We start from the raw sequence: 13885 nt of genomic DNA, 5'->3' as shown, positions 1-13885 counted from the left end.
TAACCTTTCTCGTCTTTTTCAAAAAATCAGCCTCTCTCCTTCCTTTCAAAATATCAGCCTCTCCTCTCAAGAGAACATTGGATTCACTTTTTATAGAGTTAACTTTCTATTTTTTTTTTTTTTTCAACTTTCTCTTTCTTTCCTTTTTGATGCTTGTATCCAATTTCTTTTCTTTTCTTTTCTTTATTTTATTTTATTTACTTCTTCTTTGACCGAACCAATAGAGAGAATATCTCTTTTTTAAAGTTTAAAAAGAATGGGACCATGATCCCACGCTTCGCAATACGTGGCACATTGGTGGATCAAATTTCGATTTTTAATTTTGGTTGATGGTTTGGGTTAATTTTTAATTTTGGTTTGATTTTGATGGGTTAATTAACTTCTGGATTGAATGTTGATTTAAATTTTAATTGTTTAATTTTAAATATTTAATCTTAATTGTTTAATTTTTAATTTGAGTTTTACTTTTTTAATTGTTCAAATTTGAATTGTTGATTTGTATTTTAATTTCAAGTTGATTAGTTGATTTGAATGTCGATTAGTCAATTTTATCTTTGGTTGGTTGATCGCTTTTAATTTATATGTTGATTGGCCAATTAGAGTTTGATTTAAGTATTATCGATTGCTTGGATTTTTATTTAAACATTAATGGGTTGATTAAATTTCGGTTTAAAGTTTTCAAATTAATTGTTTAAATTGTGAATTAGATTTTAATTGTTTAATTTTGAATTAAATTTTAATTGTTTAATTTTAAATTAAAATTTAAGTTTTAATTGTTTAATTTTAATTTTTATTATATTTTCCTAAGGATCGAGATCTCTAAGTTGGCTTTGGAGGTCGAGGGGGATTTTGGCCATTTTTTCGATTTTTGTCCATTTGGGTGAATTTTAGCGTAAAGTTTCTTTCAATCGCAACGTGATTATTTCTAAGTTTCGAGGTCATGTTTTCCTAGCGTAGCGAGGTCTCTAAGTTGTCCAAATGTGTAGCGAGCCTAAGCGTACGTGCTTGCTAAGTTGAGTGTATGGTGTAGCGATCCTAAGCGTGCGTAATTCTATGTCGCGTGGCAAAGAGAAAGAAAGGCATAAAATTAGAAGAAAAAGGGAATTAGAAGGATGCTTCTCTCAAGCTTTCGAGTTCTTTATGCTCATCATTAGGAATCCACAGCAACCAGGTGACGGATCGTCAAATCAGGCGGATGCAAAAATGGGGTGTCTACAGTAATCCATTTGAGCTTAATGAAACTTAGTATGATTTCAAATCTTTTAAAGCTAGTAAGAAAAATACTTCTCTAAAATATTTTAATAAGAAATCAAAATGGTTGGATTTGTGTTTAATTAAAAAATGGTGTAAGGAATTTAAAAGAAATTAAGATAGAGAGGCTACTACGAAAATATCTCACACAATCCTCCAATTGGATTGTGTGGTAACACTTAGCTCATGAAGGGTGACAGCTTCAACACAAGTTGATATGGAGGTTCGAAATGGACCATAAGTGAGGGTAGAAGCCCCAAAATATAAAGGATAAGATCTTGATCGTGGACCTGATGTGCAGCCACAATGACTTGATGAGCCAATGTAGTGACTCGATGAAAGTATTTGTGAATGGGATCTTTCCCTTTCTCCAATTTTGTAACTCCATACAAAGTTGGAGAATGAGAGGTGGTGTGCTGTCGCATGCAACCAAAAATAAGATCTATACTCCTAAAAAATAAATGTATTAGTGCGAGTAAGGATCGTTCCCACGGAGAGTATCTAGCTTAGTTTTTATGCTATGTGAATAAAAAGGGGGGTTTCAAGTATAACGAAAATAATTTTAAGAAGAATAACTAAGGAACAATTCAAATAAAAGAATTAAAATCAATCAAAAGAACAAACATTGGTCTAAGTCAACTTCCACCATAGGAATTTTACAACTGATCATCGATGCAAGTATATATTAATTCACAGTTTGAATATTCACCGTTGGAACTATTTTCCTATCTCTCCTTAGTCATAGTTAAATAGAAAACAAGCGATTTAATTAATCCTAACTACTAAACAACCCAAAACAAACGTTAAAGGTTTAATCTAGTAGTAGCCTTAAGAATTAGAGAGATCGATGAAGCTAAACAATACAAGCACAAGCAGTTGTATTTAATTTAGTCGAGTATTCTTCCTAAGATCTAATAATTTCTGACGCAGCAAATCATTAAATCTTAATTGATTCACAAATTAGAGGGATCAAACAATTACGGATTTGATATCTAATCTAACAGTAGATTGCAACGAATAATAAACTAGTAGGCCTCCTAGTAATTAAACGAGACAATAATGAAAATAGGCATAGAAGAACATTCAATACTCAAAGCATAAATTGAACAATAAAAATCAATTAGATCTCATAGTTTTTATTGATTCCCAAGCTTCCGTTTCCTTTGACCAATTAGAAAAGTTTAGCCACACAAAGCCATAATCCAAAACTCCCAAAAGAAAAAAATTAGAGAAGAAGGGAGAGAGAGATATCTTCTTCCAGTCTCTTTTCTTCTACTCGTTATTTTTCCTCCTTAGAAGCCTACAAAATCTCCTAAAAATATTCTGAAATAACAATATCCCAATCTAACTAATTAAGGAAAAATATTAAAAATAAAATAAAGTACTAATATAACTAGGAAAGTGGTGTTTTCAATTGAAATTTTCGTGCACCAGATTTGGAAACTTTCTAAAATAAACCGTATCAACTCCGCGTCAAATTCGGGTCAATAGTGCAGGTACAGCAACTTCAAATCCGATTTCGACCTTGATATAGTCAATATCTCTCAAAACTCAAAACATGAAAGTTGTAGATATTTTTCTTAGCGTTCCATAGCATTTTGAATCATCTCAATTGAAGTTCGGATGAGAAAGTTATGCCCAGATTACGAAGTGATGTCGAAACTGTCCAAAATTGCCCAATTAATTTCGTTTTGCACTTAACACCTCCATTTGCATCCTAAATCAAAATAAAAGAATAATGAATATATTTAGGCACCAAATATGTATAAAGGACTAAACATTAAAGGAGAAAAATATGGTATTTTGCATTCTCATCACATACAAATTCTTAACTGATGCCCAAACATCACGAGAGGTGGAGAGTCTACAGATACGAGAGAAGAAGAAGTTGGTCTTGTTGGTACCAAAGATCATAAGCTGGTTTTGGTTGAGGTAATTTTCCTTGCCAAATGGGTAGAAATTGTGGAGGACGAAACCAAGAAAATTGTAACTACGGAGCAAGGGCATCAATTGTAACTACCCTTCACAAATCTTGATTTTTCCACATACATGGTAATCTTAGTTTTTCTCAATAGCTAACTCGAACCAAAATGCATTAATAACCCTAGTAGTTGTCCTTCTAATTGTATTTGGCAAAGTTGGTTGATTTTCTAAATGAAAATTATCTCAAGCAAAATAAAGTTGTAAATAGGATGACTATTTTGGGTGGACGTTCCATCCAATCGGAACTCCACCTCAATTGGCTTTTATGTTAGTGTTGGAGATTGTAAGGAGAGAGAGAGAGAGAGAGAGGGGGCAATGAGTGTTTCTTCAACTCCTATCAAAATTTACTATTCCTATCCTTACCCATAGCTAATAACTTTTGTCCCGGGAATGGACAATTTTCCATTTACTCACTGAATTTTCTTGGCATCAAGTTAGCATGTGTGAGTTTGGGTTAGATATATTTTATTGAACCTACCTTCCCCATCTATATATTTATATAATAAAATGCATATGTAAGATCCATTTTACTATAATTTTATGTTGGCTAAACATCCCTTCCGACGAGAGTAGGCAAGGTTCACACAACTCATTTTTTTATTTTATTTTTCTTCAATTTTATTGTTTTTTCTTCATCCTCCCCTCCTTTACTTTTCAATAATATCTCTTCAATCTTACTATCTTTCCTCTTTTACCCCATTTTTTAAATAATAATCCTCTAACTTTATAATATTTCTTCTTTTACCCCTTTTAATCTATTTTATTGTCTTTCCTCATCTCCCATTAATTAATAATACATCTTTAACTTTATTATTTTTTCTCTTTTATCTCTTTAATCTCAAAGATTTTTAATAATACCCCTCAATTTTATTATTGTTCTGTGTTTACCCCTCTTAACTTTAAAGATGATGCACTTGCTACAAGCACGCACGAACTCTAGTATATCTATACAATAAAACATAATGGAGAACTCCCATACCTTTATCCCCCACATAAATAGGGATTGAAATTTAATCTCCCTACAAACTTCTAGGAAAATTTCTAATTTTATTGTCATTCCTCTTCTCTTCCTTCACAATTACACTCCTCCAATTTTTTTGCATTTCGATCATCTTCTACCCTTTTTTCAAAAATATCTTTTCAACTTCACAGATTGTCATTCCGCTTCTCTTCCTTTACAATAACACTGTTCCAATTTTTTGCATTTTGATCCTTTACTACTCCTCTTTCAAAAATATATTTCCAACTTCATGTATGATACCTTCTCTCTTCCCCCTTTTATAATAATAACCCCCCAACTTTATTATTTTTTCTCTTCTTATCATTTTTCCAACAATGCCCCTCCATCATTATTTTCTTTCCTCTTTTACCCCTAACCCTAAAGAGGATGCACGTGCATGGGCAAACTCCAACTTTTTAAATGTTATAATTTCCAATTTACAAATGGGACAACGATAAAATTATTACCATTAAAAATTATTGTGCTAATATTTATAATGATGTGATTTAAGTTGAATTTCATCATGTTGGGAAAAAAATTCTTAATGCAACGCAATAATAAATTGCTTTGGGATATCCTAATGTAGTACTTTCATAATTAATAATTATTTAAAATTAAATAATTTTGGATTTGCATGTGACATGATGTTGCAATTGAACAACTAAAGTCAAATATTTAACAAATTTGGTTTCTTTCACAAATATGTAAGTAATTAGCCAATTATTTCTATATCATAATAGTTCATGTATGATCCTTGTGATTTAACCTACTAACTAATCCATAGCCTATCCACGAGTGAATGAGTAAATTTTCAGAAGAAGGATTAAATAAGTAGATGGGTAAAATAACTATTTTACTTCTTATATTAATGGTTATCTTTGAAAGGATCTCCTTAGGATTTTTCTAACAATTCCTTCTTCTTCTTTTTTTTTTTTTTTAAATTACAAAATACTTATATCATCTTTAAAATTTTAAAAGAAAACTTTTTAAAGGGTAAAAAAAAATGTAAATTAAGATTATTTAAATTAATTTTTATTAGATATAAAAAAGTTCATTTAGGAAATTTTAAACTACCTAAATATTAGAAATTACATATATTTCCCAATTCTCTCTCCCAAGAAACCTCTATAGTTGCTCTCATATAAACTTTTACACTGCATCAACATATTTTTGTCCATTAGCCACCCCAACTCTTCTTCTATATTCGAAAGGAGAAAGACAATCATACTAATATGCACCTTCATAACTTTTGGAGTAATGATTTTTTGACTTCCCGACATGGCATATTCAAAATACTCTACTTTTGAGTATGTCTCGTAGGAGAGTCAAATTATCACAACTCTAACTTTTATTATATTATTCAAAGTGACTTTTCTCTGTGGTTCCAATAATTTGTTAGAGTCATAATGAATTCACACAATTTTGATACACGGTTGTGTACACGACTGACATGGCAAAGGCACATAATCATAGATTTTTTTTCAGGATACACAAAAAAAGATGTGCAATTCTATGCCTTTACTACGTACCAAAATTACATGCATTCATCATTATTCTTTGTTATATCTTCCTTACTTTAAGACTTACATTCAAGATTTAGAATATCACTTTAAAATAGATTAATGATAAAGTGCCGATCTTTGTAAGCTTCCTAACGTAGAAGTGCATAGAACCCTAGATCATTTTCTTTGTGTATTTTAAAGAAACTAATCTATAGTATTAGGCATTGTCACTTCAAAGAACATACAAAGAGCGTCAATGTATCATGATTCTTCGAAATAATATATTGAGAAAAAATAATTTCGATCAAAACATTTTAAAAAATATTAAATGTTTTGAGATTAATATTTTATTCTGTTTCGATCCAGTCTAAAATAAGTTGTCGAAACAAGTTAAGATTAGGTCAAAATTTTAAATCACAAAGTATATAACTATAACAACATTCTCCTCCCATCTAACAATATTTTAAGTCGAAGAAGAGACTTGTTCCAACATCCAACCAAACAAGAGGTCCTGATTTGGTCAAAAGGTAATTTGACTGATACACTGACGGGCAATAATTACCATATCACCATTTACGTGGCACGTCATCATTGTTTCTCATCTAACATTCCTTTTATGATTGATAAACATTAAATCAATCGTATACGCCATATTGCGTGACACGTGGGACCATCTTAAAACATGAAAAAATATATATATATTAGTGTTGTGATCGTTCGATTAATTTGACTTTTGACTTACAACCATATGGTCGGTCCACATTCAACAAGATGTTAGACGCGATATTTAAATCAATATATCGTGAGAAATATAGGCTGGTTGGTAAGGATTATTTCTCGTGACCCTTTCTGCTGCAACAGAGAGAACAACAAAGACAACTCTCTCTCTCTCTCTCTCTTCTCTCTATATGTCAGGTCACAGTTGGTTTCAGTCTTCTTTGGGTCTTGAGCTTCACACTTTCCAGACCTCTTCTGTTCCTCCACGCGTCCCAAGACCCAACTAAACATCTCTTTCAATCTTCCATTTCAAGCTTCCCACACAGAGAGAATGGTTTTAGCTTCTTGGGTACTTAGTGAGTTTTTAGTTCTCTCTTCTTTGTGATCTCCATCACCCTCTCTATCTCCCTCTCTCTGCTTCAGAGATGTTGAAGATGGTGTGTTTCGCTCTTCTTTTTCTCTTGGGTCTTACTAGTAAGTAAAAGAAAAGATAAATCAAAACTATTTTTTTTTTTTAATTTCTTCTATATGGGTTTCTTCTTTCTTTATGTATTTTATAACATTAAACGCATTTGTATTTATTGCAGATGCAGGTCAAGAATCAGTTACTTTGTTAAACCTCAATGACCCAACACCCATGGTTCTCCAAACCTTATCTCATACTGGTATCCCTGTAGCAGTTTCAGTAAGTAATGAAGACCTCAGTGAGATCTCTTCCAGTGTTTTAATGGCAGAAAGTTGGCTAAGAACCCATGTTCTAACCCATTTCCCTGCAACCCAAATCACCACCATTGTTGTAGCAAACACTCTTCTCTGCAACAGAGAACATCAAGAGAAATGGGGTTTGGTTCTACCATCTGTTAAAAACATTTATCACTCTCTTTTGAGATGGGGTTTAGAGAAAGAAATCAAAGTCTCGGTTGCTTTTTCTCAAGATTGTTTACATCCATTTTCTGATAGATTTAGAGATGATTTAGCTCAGAATTTAATCAAACCTCTGTTAAACTTTCTTCAAAACTCCAACTCAACTTACTCTGTGTCCCCACCCTCATCATCTCTCTCATATAAAACCATCAAAAAATTGGTTTTTTCTCACACAGAGTCCATAAAAAAGATTGGATTTTTCAAGTTAAGTGAGATTAAAGTTCTAACCTTTAGCCCAAAAGAAACAAAACCCACAAGCAGGAAGCTTTCATTCACAAAAACCGATCTTTTGGACCCATTAATCCCAACAAGACCAACTCCATTACCAGACCATGTAACCACCAAACCACAACCCCCTTTCCCCCAAATATCTCCTTCTCCTATGTATTTCTCTTTTGCTCCAAATGGACCTCCAATCCAACTTCCTTCAGAACCACCAGGTTTTTTCACATTCCCCCCACCTTGTAATCCAAGGATAGAACCATCACCAACACCCGAACCTAGGGAAGATAAGAAACTATGGTGTGTTGCTAAGCCTAGTGTTCCAGGAGAGAGTTTACAGGAAGCTATGGATTATGCTTGTGGAGAAGGTGGGGCTGATTGTGAGGAGATTAAACCAAATGGGAGCTGTTATTATCCAGATACAGTGGTTGCTCATGCATCTTATGCCTTTAATAGTTATTGGCAGAAGAACAAGAACAATGAGGGAACTTGTAGCTTTGGAGGGACTGCCATGATCATCAATGCCGACCCAAGTATGACTTTTTTTTTTTTTGTTTTTTGGCTTGGTTTTGTTAGTTTTAACATCCTTATTTGAATCTCTTAGTGGTTTGGAGGGTTTTTGGAGATTAGATGGTTATTATGGTTTTGAAAAAAAAAAATTTCTTTTGAGTTTTCTCGTTGAGACAATTTTTTTTTTTTGTAGGTTTTCTGCATTGCAGATTCATGGTCAGCTAAGGAGGTGGTGGTAATACGTAATACATTATTCTTGAGGTAGCTTTGTCTAATTTTTATTTTATGATGTTTATGGATACGATATAGATCTTTTTAATTTTATAGGGATTTAGAGGTTGAAACTTGTGCTTCTTTTACTGTTTTGTGCTCTGTGTTTGATATTTAAAATTTAAAAGCCTTGAGCTTTCTTGAGTTGCAGAGGAAATTTATTTTTCTAGGAAAAAAATGATCTTAGAATAAAAAGAATGAAGAGAGGAAAAAAACAACTTTGTAGTATCAGAGCCAGGTTTCGATCCTGGGACCTGTGGGTTATGGGCCCACCACGCTTCCGCTGCGCCACTCTGATTTTCTGAAAGCTATAGGATTTCTCTATGATTTAACGCTAGTTCTGTTACCTACTTTCCTCTTTTAACATATAATAATGTTTTAGTTTATAAATCTCAATATTTATTCAAAAATCAATTTCGACCACACGATTAAAATCTGTTGCGAGAGGATAGATTTTAATATAAGAAAAAAAATAGGAAAAATTAGTTAAAGGACTATAGTTGATGGACTTTTTTCTAAATAGTCCCTAAGGTTTGGGGGGTCTCTTAATTTTGTAAATTTTTCTTTTCTTAATTGTCCCTAGACTTCATCTCCCACATTTCTCACGATTGAATGCCTTAACCGGTCAAATTCATTGTATTCATCCAAACAATTGGGATTTTGATATCTCAATCGAATTTCAATAACTCCATTCTGTCGGAAAGGATTTAAGAAGGAAGAAGTCATTGTCAATGATTTTTTCAAATATTTTGAAGATGTATATAAAAAAATTAAGATTTTTTTTCTACTTTATTTTTTTTCTTAATTTTAGATGAAAATCGATCAAGAATGGTTCTTTTAGTTTGAAATCATCTAAACATGTTATTATCTCAAGTGTTTATAATTGATCTTTCCATGTATTTTAGTTGAAAAAATTCGAAAATAAAGAATAGGTGGGTTTTACCAATGTCGAGTTCACCACTTTTTATTTATTATCGAAGAAGACAATAAATAGTAGTGAGTTTGACAATAATAACTATGAACTCAACAATAAATAAAAAGCAGTGAGTTTGAAACTACCGAGGGACCATTAAGAAATAAAAAATTTACTAAATGTCCTATTAAATGGAACTCAAAATTTATGGATTATTTAGAAATAAATTACTTCAATAGGGTCTTTTAAGTAATTTTCTCAAAAAAATGTGTAATTGGATGTAAGGGTGGCAATCTTAACATGACCCGTGAACATGACTCGAAAACAACACAAAACTAGTGGGTTTGCATCAAAGCCTAATTGAATTTAGATCATGATAGTGTCAATCAATCTAACACGTTTAACCTATTTTGACATGTTTAGTTATTTTGACATTAATATATAGTTTCAAGTGTATTAATAATTATTTAAGAATTTTTTAACTTATTCATTTTTTGTGATAAAATTTAGTTTATGTTTTGTGATATTTAATTTATGTTGGTAAATATTACTTTACTATTGTGTGATTTTATTTTTTAGTAAATGAAACTTATTCTTTTTAATAAAAATTATAATTTTATTAAATAGGTTACATACGGGGTCGATTCAGGAATACCTATTTATAAAAGAGTTGTCTGTGGGTAAATTTAAGATTTTGGCATTATTAAATGGGTTAGGTTTGGGTATCTGTTGAAATTTTATTATAAAAACACCCTTACTTCATCAAGTTTATTAATTAAACCAACCATACTTTACGAACCATTCTACCGTGACATACTTAGTAAGATTTCAAATCTTACTAAGGTCATTAGGCCCACATGAATTATCCAATTAGCAATCTAATAACACAGCCTTCTAGGTTCTATGAAAGAACTCAAATTCAAAATAAAAAAAATTCAAAAACAAAAAACCTTTTAGAGCTTGATCGTACGTGTTGGAATTGGATGGATATTGGACTCCCAATTTTAAAACAAAAATTCAATGGTGAAATTTTTTTTTTTTTTTTTTCCCGATTTTTAACCTTTAGACATCAGATCATGTTTTTATATACCACAAATTGATGAGATTAGAATCCACTCCAAATTAAGTTAAGTAACAAATTAATCCCATAAATTTCACTTTTTATGACGAGGATCCCCACTCTAGGTTTGCTCGGTAACAAATTTGATAGGGTTAGATTTGGTGAGTAACAAACTTCATAAAATAAGGTTCCGAACTTTGAGGGAGTTTCTGTAATAAAAATGCAACAGTTGGGTTTGCTCGTTTAATCTCTCTTTTCATAATACCTTACCTCAACATGACCTGACTCGACCCATTATCACCCCTAATTGGATGAATAGTAAATGAATCGTGATAATCTAACTACCCCATGTGGCACACTCAATCGACTATGTATGCCTTGGGATGCACAGCTCCCTCAAGATATATTTTTCTAGGGAAGTGCAGCAATGTATTCTCTAAGGTGTACAAATCTACAATTCCCGAGCTAGTCAAATCAAGAGAGCCGATTGAGTGCACCACATGGGGTAGTTAGATTATCCCAATTGATAGTTAATAGAGTGCTGATTTTCTAATAAGAAAGTCTTCACTCGGTCAATACTCGGCTGATGTGGCACATACACAAAATCATAGATCTTTTTCTCGGGGTACACAACTGTGCATCTTCATACTATTGACCAAGTGAAGTCTTTCTAGTTAGCAAATCATTATTGTATTTAATATCATGTGATGGGGAAGAACTTTTGTCAAACAAATCTCCAAATTTGGAACCACAAAGTCCAAAATTTTGTTGCTCCCTTAGAATAACAGAGGTTCATGGCTAAATGGGGTCACCATTTCATGGAGCCACATATTAGGAAGTAGATATGTGTGACATCCACGTTTTTCATTGGGAGCAAATAATCCTAATTCTACTATTCATGTTGGAAAAATACTCTTAATCCAAAGCATTAAAATCATCAATTAGACTATTTTTTAGTTGACGATGTCTCCACGAGCATTTCGACAACCCAGGCTTGGGCTGCCATCGTAATCTGCATCGATCTATGCCTCAAGTCGAGCGACGAACCAGTTGATCGTCGTTTAACATCCAACCAAGGCACATCACCGGTCCCCATTTATTTTTCTCCCAATAATTTCAAGTACTCTTTGACTTTCTTTTCAAAATCCTTTTCATCTTTTTCTTGCGGTACTTGTTCGCTATCGGTCTCTCGCCAATATTTAGTTTTGGACAAAATTTACTATCCAATTAGGACTGATCCAACAAGCATTGATGGATCAAATGATTTGAAGAGTGGCACACATCACCTTCTCTTTTCAAGCGGGTGCAATGTCATTAATCCTTTCTTTAATAATTTCATATTTTTTTCTTGTGTTTTTTCGATTCGACGTTCTTGTTTGCCTCCAACTTAATGGTTTGTATGACTAAGGAATTCATTTTCAAGGGAATATGAATTTCTAGGGAAAAATGATGGTAGAAAAATTAAAATGAAAGATAATTATAAAAGCATCCCACGAATTAATAAAGACAACCCACACTATAGTCAAATTGTTGTCTTATATGAGTTAAAAGTTTTGGAATGAACTGATTTTTTGTGAGAATGATCTCTTTCTAACCTCATCAAAACAAATTTAAGAATCGTAAATTGTCCATTTTTATTTTTTATTTTGTAAACCAATTTTGATGGGATTAAAATTTTTAGAATGAGCTGATTTTGTGTGGATGATCTCCTCATCATAGAAATCATGATCCTCACCAAAAATCAGCCCATTCCGAAACTTTTAACTCATATAAGATAAAACAATTCGACTATGGTGTGGGTTGTCCTTATTAATTCGTGAGGTGCTTTATAATTACCCTAAAATGAATCTTGCAGATTGATTGCACATAGGAAAATGTGAAAAAAAAAAAAAAGACTTGGCTTTAGTTTTGGAGGATAGGGTGGCGATAATAGAATTAGAGGGTGGGAAAATGTTCCTTCCCCGAGTGAATTTTCTTAGGGTAGGAAAATGAATTTTTGAAAAATTCTCCAATTTCCACTCTCCAGATGTAGTACTTCTCACCCTTAAATTTTTTTTTTTTTTTAAATCCTAAAATTATTATTTATTATAATTTAAAAAGGACAATTAACAGCAAAATTTACACACTACGACTGGGAGTTCAGTAGAGTAAGCAACATCTACTTACTTCATCGAGGCGATGAATCCTGATTTCTGTGTGTGTGTGTGTGTGTGTGTGTGTGTGTGTGTATGTGTGTGGTGGGGGGATGGGCTGCGCCCATTTGAAATGAGTAAGATCTCCTTGACTCACCAGTGAGTAAATTTGTGTTTTTATGGTCGAAGCTCCACAAAGAATTCAGGGGGATTATTATTATTTTATTTTAGGACTTATTATATGAATTTGACTGAGTATTTTTTTATTTTGCTAAAGATACTGAAGCAGTTATATACCCAATCTTGTGATATATAAATATATTTTATCAAAATAAATATACACTATTAAGGTCATATTTACGATTTGGTTATTAACCCTTATGAACCTACATTAAATTGAGAGCATAAAATTTATCCAAATATCCGTACAAATGCTATTTACATCACAATATTTTTTTATGACTAGTTAGACATATATTTTAAAGAGTCCTGATAATCCGATTACCTCACATGGCATACTCAATTGACTATACCTGACGTGACAAGTTTGGAAACCCTAGATCTGCATCCCTTGGGATACGATTCTCTCAAGATACACTTTTTAATGGGGAAGTGGAATCATGTATCCCAAGGAGCACAGATCTATGATTCCGAACTTGTCACGTCAAGGAAGTCAATTGAATTTGTCACATGGGATAATCAGATAACGACGATTCTATTTTAAAAAGAAAGTTGATTAATTAATTTTGACAAAATATATAGCTGTTTTAGCGAGATTTCAATTTGTTTTTAAGTAGAATTTATTGCTGTAGGTACATGAGTTCAAAATGTTTCCAACATTGAAATCCTGTTGGAAAACTGAAACAATCAGTCATTAAGAGTCGAGGGGTGCAACTTGGTTCGGTTCGATTCGGTTTGAGGTCAAATAGGAATCGACCTGACATTGATCGGTTCCACTAAATAAGAACCAGAACTGAACCAAATTCCATTGTAACCAAACCGAATTAAAGTCAGTTTGACTCGATTCGGATCCACGGATTGCACATATTTTATAAATTATAAGTAATATTTTCTAATGAAAAAATAAACATAAAATTTCATATAATAAATCACAAATCTATTCATAAAAAATCATTAGTTTATCCATAAAAAATCACTAATCTATATACTAACTCTTAAAATAATTCATAATAATTATTATATACATATATATTTATTTTTTGCATAGGGGTTCGGTTCTATACAAGCTTGATCCAAGAACTGAACCAAACCACCCTAAAGCTATCAGTTTGGTTCGGTTCTCGATTTGATCCAGACCAAGTGGCACCCGTAATTAGGACTGTCGATTGATCAGAACTCTTGGTCCAGATAAAGGACTAGAGTTTCAATGAGGACCGAATC

General features: G+C 32.4%; 1 protein-coding gene and 1 non-coding gene across 2 annotated transcripts; one reads left to right on the top strand and one right to left on the bottom strand.

Annotated features, from left to right (window-relative positions):
• Positions 1–6690: 6690 nt before the first annotated feature.
• On the top strand, positions 6691–8461 carry LOC147404581 (O-Glycosyl hydrolases family 17 protein). Its single transcript, XM_086440614.1, has 3 exons — positions 6691–6927; positions 7041–8132; positions 8303–8461. The coding sequence occupies exons 1-3, from the start codon at positions 6879–6881 to the stop codon at positions 8332–8334; spliced, it is 1173 nt and encodes a 390-aa protein (XP_086296740.1). The 5' UTR covers positions 6691–6878; the 3' UTR covers positions 8335–8461.
• Positions 8462–8605: 144 nt separating this feature from the next.
• Positions 8606–8677, bottom strand: TRNAM-CAU (transfer RNA methionine (anticodon CAU)). The gene has a single exon. It is a non-coding gene; the product is annotated as a tRNA-Met (tRNA).
• Between the last annotated feature and the right edge of the window lie 5208 nt (positions 8678–13885).

Source organism: Akebia trifoliata, chromosome 4 (assembly GCF_017979445.1).
Source record: "Akebia trifoliata isolate Shusen 1 chromosome 4, ASM1797944v1, whole genome shotgun sequence".
Classification (NCBI taxonomy): domain Eukaryota; kingdom Viridiplantae; phylum Streptophyta; class Magnoliopsida; order Ranunculales; family Lardizabalaceae; genus Akebia; species Akebia trifoliata.
The sequence above is the reverse complement of the archived record's forward strand: the minus strand, read 5'-3'. Positions and strand labels throughout refer to the sequence as shown.